The following is an 11,333-nucleotide window of genomic DNA, read 5'->3' as shown; positions in this document are numbered from 1 at the left end:
AAGTGTGTAGGGAATCTTAGACATCACTTAGCACAGATTTCTATCCTGCATTGGAACATCTGAAGTTAGATAATGCCTCATTGAGTTTTTTGAACTCCTACCTCCATTCCTGCCTGTAGCTTTTAATGTTTAGTTAATGGAGGAAGGAAATGTTTCCCCAGTAACTTAAAAGAGATTTGTCTGCTATAAAAACACACAGGAACACCAGATTAAAAGGTAATCCTAAGAAAAAGCACTCAAAATGTATTACAAGGTAACAAAGTCAACACAGGCATACACGTCAGTGACAGCTTATATTTGCTAATGCTGTATGCATGAGCTGGTCAGTCAGAGCTGCTGAATCTGGCATAAAACATGAGCATATCAGTTTCAATAAACAGCAAGGGAGATTTTATTTCAGCTGTAACACCACATATTGCAAAATCACAAATGCATTTAACTAGGCAGATACAAGACAATTCCTTGACAAACATATCGTCTCTTTGACATTGCGTTCAAAGGACTGAGTTGACTTTGGCTGTAGTCCTTTTGCCTGCTGTGTTATTGCAGCAATGAAGATCAACACTGCATTACAGCAGGATGTAGAGAAAAATAATCTTAAAAAATATAACAAAAGAAAAGCTGATTAATTTTGATGAGCAAGTCAAAAACTGGAATTTGTTTACTTGCCACTCTTACACCTGCTTAGCCACTCATCTAGATACTTCGCAATCAGTGAAGAGAACTGAAGGCAGTGTCAGAAAACACAGAAAAATTCAGTGGCAAAAAGTATCGAATTTCTGATATCACAGTAACTAAAGAATATTTCTACCCCTTAAACTCAGTGGAAAAAATGGGCAGATATTATACATTCACACTAACTCTTTGGATAAGCATTATTTCATTTCAACAACACTGATCCCAAACATAAGAATTTTATCTCACAGACTTGTAGTCTTCATTTTGTGACTCCTTAATACAATAATAAAAGTTTTATGAACTCAAATGACACTATTAAGAGAGGAAAATTAGCCAAAGCCTCTCTGGACTTATTCACAACACTACAACATTTAGTTCTTATTTCATAAGCTCTGGTTATACACAAAAATGAGCCATTAAAGTGTTGGTCCAGAGCCAGGTTGCCCTAATACATAAAAGTTTAAACTACAAAGCAAGCTGCTGCTGGAAGACATTAGAACTGTACGGGATCTATGTTGTTGCTGTGTTCTGGAAGGCACTGAAGAATGATTATGCCCATACTACTGGAACTGATCAACTTTTCCTCCAACAAAGGACACCAGTCATACCTTCAACAATGTAATATCTTGACTTAAATTTTTATAATGACACAGTGATAAGAACACCTGCTCATGGAAGCCAAACTCCTGGATGCAAGCCCTCCACAGCCAGGGGGCTACTTCATGGTGAAGTGACAGCATTGTATTCAGTTGGGGACAGTGATAGGGACTAAAAGAACAGACATCACTAGTGAATACAAGCATAGAGGTTCTTCTGAATATAAGCAGATATATAATATAGGTACTTCTGAATATAAGCATAAAGGTTTAGGGGTCAGGAGCACTGGAGAGCCTCATCCCATGTCTTGGCATGTTTTTCAAGCGATATAGTCTCAGCTGTTGTCCTATGAGCTGAATTCATTGCTGCCTATGTGAGTGATGCACACTCATGACATGGCTATTAAATTAGTCTTTGCTATTAGAAGTAATAGATGCTTATTTTTTGAAGCCAGATATTAGGTGTCAAAATGTTCTGCATAGTCAAAATTATGCCAACCCAGGAAATCAGAGCAGCAGCATTTTACAAACCTAAAATATGTTAGTAGGCAGAACATAAGATGTCTCAAGATTCTCAGTCATATTACAACTAAACAAGGATTTCATAGGGACCGATCACCTGGACCCACCGACCTAAATTCATCCCAGGTGGCAATTTTGGCACATAAACACTGGGTTGGGGTTGCTTTTTTTTCATTCTGGCTCTATGTTTCTCTCTCTCATAACAATCATGACAAACAATCTATTTGTCTGTGACCTCCACCCTGGATTACAATAACTCACGATGTGGTTGAAGCTGAACATGTGGGTAAAGTACAGGCTCCAGATGTGACTGCTCATCTTTTCCAAAGCTCACATCATTACAGAATAACAGACCTGCAATTAAGGCTCTCCACAAGTTTCCAAGTAGTTTCTAAAACAGACCCACCCAATAAAGAACTGAGACATTTTAGGATGTTCATCTACATGATTTAATAGGTACCCTGTTTCACTGCATGGGGAGAATCAAGAGCCTTGAATCAAGAGCCAACTGTCTGCAAACCAGACAGTCCAGATGCTGAGAAGCCTAGGATGCACTGTGCACAGAGGCATAAAAATGGACACTATTTGTTCAGTTTCTTACTTGGCTGATAATTGAAGACTTCACCACCACCTTCAAGAAAAAGAACCCTGCCTTGCAGAGGCACTGACATTCTTTTCTTGGGATTTTTCTGGGCTTAGGAATTTTTAATTTTCCATTCCTCCCAGAGGCACAAATTATTACAGATTTACGAGAAAGTGTGTTCTTTTTCAGTTCATAATCACAGGAAAAGCTGAGTTGGAAGGGGTCCACAAGGATCATCAAGTCCAGCTCCTGGGCCCTGCACAGCACCATCCCGAGTGTCACACCCTGTGCCTAAGGGCATTGTCCAAACACTTCCTGAACTCTGTCAGGCTGTGCTGTGACCACTGCCCTGGGGAGCTGTTCCAGTGCCCAACCACCCTCTGGGTGAAGAACATTTTTCTGATATCCAACCTACACCTCCCCTGACACAACTTCAGGCCATTCCCTCGGCTCCTGTCATGGGTGGGTATTAATCTCCCCAGGCTGAGCAGCAAGTTCAGTCTCAGTTCAGTTGTTTAGTCTCACATTCAGGTTTGCATCACAACTGCTTTGTTTTCAAGGGCTGACTTCACTTTCAGTCTTTGAGAAGCTCGATATTTTTTTTGTTAATTAAACATGCTGGCTCAGAGGGTCTTGGGTGGAAGAAAATTCATCAGGACCTACATGAAAACTGCATGCTTCAGCTCAAAATGAGCCAAATCTGTGCCTACAGAGAAAACTAAACAGGAAAAATTATTATTAAATAGGAAAGTATTACAGTGAGATTAGTCACCTTCAGGGGTAAATGACACACAAATTAGGGAGTTTTTAATATGTCAATTCTGGCACCATGCTGAGGCTTAACTGCACTGCTGCAGTTTCCTTACCTCTTCATTTGGTCAAATTCATTACAGATTTTTTAAGTCTGTGAATGGTTCAAGACCTGGTTTTATTTAAGTTCATGTTTTGGTATATAAGCTACAGTGGCTGCTAAATAGCAAAGCCCCAGCTGAAACATGGGAAAAAAGAGGAAAGAGTTTTTTTTGTGGTGATCCAATCATGCATCCAGGGCAGGTCAAGAAAATCAGGGTGTTCTTACCATCAGGAGTACTTCAAAGTCTTCTTACTAGACTCTGCAGGAAAGATTTAGTATTTTGGAATGATAGGCAAGATATTTCTTGCCTCACCTGAACACCTTTCTGTTTTTATCCTTCGACTTTTACCATGAGAAGAGTGAAACAAAGTAGCTTATATTAATTTTGACTATAATTATAGCATAAACAGAATAGGGGTGTTATATCAAATTTACAGCTTTGTGTTGCTGGAATGCAAAGACTAACTTTCTTAAACAATGCCAATTCTAAAGTACACAACTGGCTAAAAGATCTCAGAAAAATTCACTTTGGTATTTCAAAGGCAAACCATGACTCAGCTGTAACTTGGCAGACTTGAGTTCCAGACAAAAAACTTTCAGCCTTTTCTATTTTTGTGTGTTATCTTCCACTTTCTTTCAACTTACCTTTTGACAAGACTTCACATTTTTGAGGAAAATTGAAAATATGGATGAAGACCACAGTCCAGGGTTTTAGATTTTCATGTCAACAGGACATGTTCAGAAAAAATACAGATCAAAGTTAAGTACACAGAGAAGTACAGACAAGTTCTACACAACCAACCAGTAAGAGTACTGAAGTTTCAGGATGAAAAACATGACAGTATTTTCATGGCACATTTGAACATTTATATATAGGATAAGGCTTTTTTAATTTGTCCATTTGTTCATTATTGATCTAATCTATTGATTATTGAACAGTGCAGTTCATTGGCATCTTGTTGAACTAAGGCATTTAAAAGAACAGTATCATTTTCAGTAGAGCACAAAAAAAAATCTGTAGTCTCCTTTGTGTAAGCTAGTCCAGAAAAATAATACTATCCTAAAAAGCCTCTGATTTCTGAATGAGAATATGAATTCGTAGCCTACAGCATGAAAAATCTAATTTTTTATGAAACCTTGGATGAAAATGTAGCCCCTTCTACACAACTATGAACCTGAATAATGTTGAAAACCTTGCCAATTTTTATTTGCTTCATATAATTAGGTTTTAATAAGTTGACCAAAAAATGCAACTACAACAAATTTAACATATGTAACAAATAAGGAAATTTGCTGGAGGATTGGAAGGAGCTGGCAGAGTGCCACTCACCACAATGTCTTGGAACAAGATAAAGTCATCCATAATTTAGCAGATGTTAAACAAAATTTAAAAGAAGTTCTATTGCTAAAGAAATTCTTACAGTGAATTCAGATTTGGCTCTGTGTTCTTAACACAGTGACTTGACAAATGAAAAGCAAGAATTCAGATAAATAAAATACATAATAGAATGGCCACACACAGTGTGAGATCTCATAAACTACTGAAAATATTTGTACTGTTCTGAAAGACATCTTGATTAAAATTTAACTATGCACTCACTGTTTCTACCTGGTTTTCCTGAAAAGAAATAAAAATTCAATTTTAAACATGGTAAAATTTCCTGATGTTTATATATTTCTCTCGTCTGTAGAAGTACAAAGTACAGGGTTCTGTACTACAGTCATTTATTTCTTACTTACAAATCAGACAGTTCCTGACAAGACAGTACAGTACAATAACTGCTCCCATTAAATAAAAATTATACATAGGTTCTATTTTGTTTCTTTGATGCAATGGTTTCCTTGTTTCTTTTCCTAAAGCAAATGTCCTTGGTCAAGGTAAATGGAAAATGTAATCAAGCTGCAAAAAGAAAAATCCATTTAATTGATAGTTCCAGTACTGAAGGAAGCTTGTGCAACCTTTGAGTTTGTTTTCTTGTTCAAAGCTGTGCAGATGAAGTTTCCAGCTTCCATCACGGCACAAAGATTTACTCCCTAAAAAAGAGGGGGAAAATGTGAAGAATAATAAATGCACATGTTGAAAATGCTTAGACTCCAAGTTTTTTGCTCCAGGGTCTAATTTTTGGAAACAAAGGGCCTAATTCATGTTACATGTCAGTAATGGGGATCAGTAAAGCTACAGTGATTTACAGGTAGTTACAGCTTCTAGTTGTTTGGAAGGTTCTACTACTTTGAGAGTGATTTCTTGTCCCATCAGCGGTGGACCAAATACTGGAGTAATAACCTTCAACCCCAGAATAATCTGGAATAAGGAGCTGGAATTACAACTAGAAGTTAGAAGAAAAATACAGAGTCTAAATATATGCTATACTTATTTATCATCCAACACTACAAAACTTTGTGCAAAAAGCATGAAAAAGGATTCAAAAAGCAAAGACTTGTGTTTTGCTATTGCTATAATCTCAATTTAAAATTAAACAAAACGTAAATAAAATAACCACCAAACCAAACAAAAGAAGAAATAAGCATTTGATGGTGAGATTGTCTCCGTGGGATTTCTTATCAATGTTTAGGACAAGCTGTATTCTTGCTCGGCCACCAGATTGTTAACAGATTAATCAATCTTATCAAGAAGCCTGGTACATGGTATATTTCATATAATCCAACTATTTTTGCTTAATTGCTTCCTTTTGCTATGAGTCACTTGGAAAGGTCAATGAGTATTTTGCCCAAGGAAAGGCTATACTGAAAGCATGAGTCTAAGGTGCATAGGAATATAAAGTGAAATGCATGATTTCTCCTCTTTATTTCAAAGAATTGTGTTGTTTCAAAAGAATAAACATCATTTTCATGAGGAAAAGCTACCCCAAAGTGTGTACAAGCAGTTCAAAACAGAGTCCACTTGTACAGTGGACACTTGTGATTGAACATTTTCTGATATCTACCCTGAACTCCCTAAAAAGCAAATGAGAGCAGATAAATGCTTACAGTGAACTCTGTAAGGCACTGAATATGCTTTAACAGTGCCCAGGGAATGTCCAGGTTCTGTAATCCTTTCACGTCAAGGGAATCCACTGGCCTGTACACCACACAGAACTGCTGCCTACCAACAAGTGAATGATAAGTTCCAATGACCTCAGTAATGCAAATCTTCTTATTTCAGATATCAGGCATTTAGATTTCTTTCTGTGGTGATTTAAATGCAAACCACACACTTTGTAGTTTTGGCAGTTCTTTATATGTTCTCCTTTGAACTTGACTCTCCATGTCCATGTGTAAATTAAACATAAAGTTACAGCAATGCCTGAGTTAGCACAAACTCATTATGCCACACATCCAGATAAATAGGGACAGACAGGAAGACCAAAGAGCATATTTATTGAAGAAGGCAGTAAATGAGTTCTAGGAATACAGAATAATTAACATGCCAGCCAGCCAGGGATACTAAATGAGTGCTCTTGAGGTGTGGATGCTCACTGGTAAGGCTCATTAAAGTGCAGCTCAGGGTATGTGAGCTGCTCTGCCCTCTCCTCCAACAACAGGACTGGTAATAAATATGACTGTGAAGACTCCTAGCCAGTAACAGGTTCTGTACAATTTTGAAATACATTAAGTGGATACCCGAGAAATAACAATGTCCTGTGCCAGAGTGCCAAACATCACAAATTTTTTCAACTTTGAAGTCAGAAAAATTGACAACAAATTAATAAGCACTATGAGCCAAATCCAAAACTGTGACAAAAGCTGATTTCTGTTCAGTCTTTCCACTGTTGAGATGATCAGCCTTCTGTAGCAATGTCTACAGTACTGAGTTTTTTGTGGTTACTGAGACAGAGCAATGACACAAAGCAGATGCTACTAATTTCCTCATAGCTCCAGGTAGGAAGAAGTAGATTATTAAAATGATGTTAAATAGACAAACCATTTCTAGTCTAAATTGCTAATGAAGACATCATCATTCCTGTTATGTGTCAAGACATATTAAAGCACTGAGTTTGCAAAAACTTCTATGGGCTCTGAATATTTTGTTGTACAGCACAAGTTATTGTGAGGTACGTATCATATGTTTCCTAGAATTTATTTTTTTTCCTTAAAGTCTTAACTGGAAAGTAAAAATATCTTACTGTGTTGATCCCCAGACCATTCAGCATGTATATCACATCCTCTGTGGCTACATTTCCAGTAGCACCTTTTGCATAGGGACAACCACCAAGTCCTGCAACAGATGAATCCACCACAGAAACTCCCATCTGGAAAATAACAACACAAAAACGAAGCATCAGCACAGAGTATTATTTATAATTTTTCATAAATGGCAGGCCATATGTATAAGTTACCGTGCATAAAATACACATTTCTCCACAAATGGATGTGTTCCTTGGAGGTAATTCCTTACAATGGTTTTAGTCCTGACATCTTTATAAGGTAAGACATTTCAAACACAGGAAAGAACTAATGGTCCATTACATGTGATTTTGGCAGATAAGATGATTGCTGTTTTATAGAAAGAGGTCTTTTCTCTCTTTATCTTTCAACTTGGTGCTTTTAAATAACATGCATCTAATATGAAAGATTTTCATGCAAAAAACCAATCAATGGAAGTTCTCCATAGATATATACAGGTTGAGTTTGGAATATTTTTAAGAGAATACTTCATGCACAGTGTTAAGCTTTCTCATTAAAACTAGACTTAAATTAAGACTTGAAAAAATACTCAGCAGTGGTAAATTAATAATTGTTTGCTTTTTGTTTTCTTCCTGCTGCATTCAAATATCTTCTCTCTTCTGATCCACTCAGCATATTCATGATAAAAAGTAGTAAGCCAGTTACCAACTCCATCCAGAAGATAATATTACATTTCCTATGGGATAAAGTCTTCCCTAGGAGACTGATAAGGGAGGAGGCAAAAAACTGAGCCAGTATCCACTGATATGTTTAGGGAGCTTTTGCACCCTCTTCTTTCTATTATTTGATGTTTAAAATAAAGCTGACACTGGAAAGCAATTGTTTTCTGTTACAATGCATTAGGTATGTGATCCAGGGCACTGGGTCTCTCTTGTCAGAGAAAGCTCTTCAGTCTTCCCCTGCCTCTGGAGGCATTCAGGCTCCACAGATAATCAGAAGCCGGCAAGGGAATTAGGCAGAACAGTTATTAAGCCTTCAAAGACACAAGTTCTTAAAGAACAAAAGTTGCTCTTAGTGCCTTAATAGCACTAGAGGGTTCCCTTCCCCACAGGAATAATTTAGACAGACATACACCAAAACTGTAAGGCAGGTCAGGCAGACTGAAATTCAGGACCGGAGTTCCTGTGGAGAGATAAATTTTCAAAACCCTGATTTTGGATATAGAGAGATTCAGAGGTGAAGCCATGCTTGTTACCCACATATGCAGGTCAGGAATTTGGCTTAGAGGCCTGACTGCACAGATTGGTGATCAGTCTTCTGTCCCTGCAGGCTGCTCTGGGAGCCTGAGCTTCTCCTTCCCAGACGTGCACACAGCTAGCTGGCAAGGTAGGCAAATGATCATCCTGAATGTTGCAGTTGCTCAGTCCCCTTTCCAAATATACCTAGTAGTTAGTTTTTTAGTTCTGAAATAAACTACCCTAATGTGGGTTTTTTGTACTTGTTTCTAGTTTTAACAGTGCACTCCATAGTTTTATCATTGGCCTTACAGACTCTTTGGACTTCCAACATCTCTGGAGAGCAACAATAAATAACAATAAAAAACAATAAAGAAGGAATTGTTGTCCCAGGTCCTATTCTTGGACATAGAATATGATCTTGATCTAGGTAGCTGCTCAAAGCCTGTAATAAAGACCTCAAAGGAGTCAAGGTGCATTACTATGACAGGCAAGAGGGAACTATTTAATATTGCTCACATAATAAGGGTCACTTAAAAGAGATACTGTGCTTTAAATTACACTAATTTGTGACTTATGGAGTGAATCACCAAAGTGCACATTTCATATTTCAGTCACTTGTCACACTCTTTGTTTGTGCAGGCCACCAGTCAGAAAATGTGTTATGTGACACATCTGTGTCCAGTACTCAGAGGATGTGCATCCACAACAACTGGAAATTCTGTCTCTTTTTGCACTAGCTGCTAAGATTCATGCATTTACTCTATAAGTCATTGGCCCAAGCTCCACAGTGGCAGCTCTCAGCTTGCAAATGTCCATGCAGAGACACATGTTGGGCTTCTTATTGGAAAGATTTAGGGTATGGTGGAAGTCTGCAGAAAAGGGTGTGTAACAAATGGATGTACAGGTTGATACAAGCATGATCCCACTACTATGCCTTCTCTCTCAGTCTGATTTTAAGATGTACATCAGAAATAATTGTTTCAGAGAGGAAAAGATAAAAGTGTCTTTCATGGAGGTTTTCCCAATCTGTCATAACTGCTAGAGCATTGTTCTTCATGTACTCATTTTCAGTAACTTTTACATGGGGATAAAACTATAGACAAATAATGTGTTGAGGTACATCAATGCTGTTAAATTCCCAAGGAATAAAAGCAGACTCACAAACAGCTTCAGTATTTATTATTAAAAAAAAATCAGTAGTACTTATAAATAACTTCAGTAGTTATTAAAAGAAATTATGAACATTCACTTTCTAATCCCAAAAAATTATCTCAATAAATTCTTGTCCTTTTGCACCAACAGGAAAAAAAAGTATCAACTAAATAGTATTTGGTAAAAAACGGGCAAAAGAGTCAGTAGTCTGCTCCAGTCCTTCACAGGGCACTCACTGTAAGCAAAACCAAAGCCAATATCCTCCAGCATTAAAAGGGCATGTTTTCTAAAGATATTGAATTGACACATATCAATTCCTGATTTCCCTGTACAAACACTAGTGATGCCACTGTGATTCTGAATTTGCAGTGCAAATCTTGCAGCAGTGGGGTACAGGTGGCTGATAATTGTTTGTTGAAAGTGTTGGTGACTGGATGGAAATGAGATATCACAGCCACCTGAAGGTAGCATGAAACACCCCTCTGTGTCTAACCACACCCTTGTATTCTCAGGCAGCCTTGTCTGAGTTATTCAAAGTACCCTCACTGGAAGCTGGAGAAAGATCAGACAATTTATATTACTGTAGATGCAAGAGCATCTAAAACCCTGATGCCTTCTGCTGACTAAGCATTGGGAGCAGTAATTTCCACATGACAGGCAGTGATAATTGCTCTGTCTTTTAAATCATTAACTATTTGGCTAAATATAAAAAAAAAGGAGAAGGTCTAATAATAGCACGTTTACATAGGTTGCATCCTTGGGGGGATGGCTGTAGCCCTAGTACAGGACACTTAATCCATTATTTCCCAGAATCAGTGCATAAACATGAAGTCTCTAAAACTGTATCTTTAACAGGATGTATTTGCTATTTGAACATTAAGCCACTGGTAGACAAGGTCTAAACATGGCACATATAATACAGCAATCCTGACTGACCTCCAAATCTGACAGTTCCTCAAATCAGTGGTCTTAATATTCTGTGAGCAGGTGTCTCTCCTTTAAGATAATGTCTTTTAGAGTTCTCTTCACAATGCTTTTGAAAGGAATCTGCTGCAAAGTACTACTGTTTCAGCAACAGGGTCAGCTGCATCTGTGTGCTCTTGCATGTTGTACACACAGTTATAATTCAGTGTTTGCTAACTCAAGTGCAGAATCACTCCAGTTCATCTTCAGTGGCCCCACTAAAAAAAAATCCTTAAATTATCCACACTCTAAGCTCCAATCTAACAGTGTTAAAAACAGAGGTTGGAAAACATCCCTCAGCAGTGCTACTAACTAATTTGGAGGTTGATATTACAGCCCAGCCTGTCCAAGCACAGAGTCTGAAATAGCACCTAATAAATAACTCCTCTGCACATTTGAGCAGCTATGAAGCTCTTTTGTTTTTGCAGCCATTAAAAGCAAAAGCAGCTCTAAAGTAAAACCTAAAAATTGGCCAAATATGTAAAACTAAGTATTTTCCTTCATCTTCCATATTTGTCACACTTTTACAGGAGATAATGAATTTCAATCCTTTAAGCAATTGAAGCTTGCAAAAAATTCACTGTCAATATGAGGTTTTAAAAGTCCAGAGTCTCACTGTCACT

General features: G+C 37.6%; 1 protein-coding gene across 7 annotated transcripts in view; it reads right to left on the bottom strand.

The window, feature by feature from the left end:
- Positions 1–367: 367 nt before the first annotated feature.
- The window catches only part of HMGCLL1 (3-hydroxy-3-methylglutaryl-CoA lyase like 1), a 75,331-nt gene continuing 64,365 nt past the window's right edge, over positions 368–11,333 (bottom strand). For all 7 annotated transcript variants that reach the window (XM_064707560.1, XM_064707566.1, XM_064707567.1 and 4 more), the window contains 2 exons: positions 7,357–7,482; positions 368–5,266 (listed from right to left, as the gene is read on the bottom strand). In XM_064707560.1, coding sequence (XP_064563630.1) covers positions 5,153–5,266; positions 7,357–7,482 — 240 coding nt within the window. In that variant the 3' untranslated portion in view covers positions 368–5,152. The remainder of the gene's footprint in view (positions 5,267–7,356; positions 7,483–11,333) is intronic.

Source organism: Zonotrichia leucophrys, chromosome 3, assembly GCF_028769735.1.
Source record: "Zonotrichia leucophrys gambelii isolate GWCS_2022_RI chromosome 3, RI_Zleu_2.0, whole genome shotgun sequence".
Lineage (NCBI taxonomy): Eukaryota > Metazoa > Chordata > Aves > Passeriformes > Passerellidae > Zonotrichia > Zonotrichia leucophrys.
The sequence above is the reverse complement of the archived record's forward strand: the minus strand, read 5'-3'. Positions and strand labels throughout refer to the sequence as shown.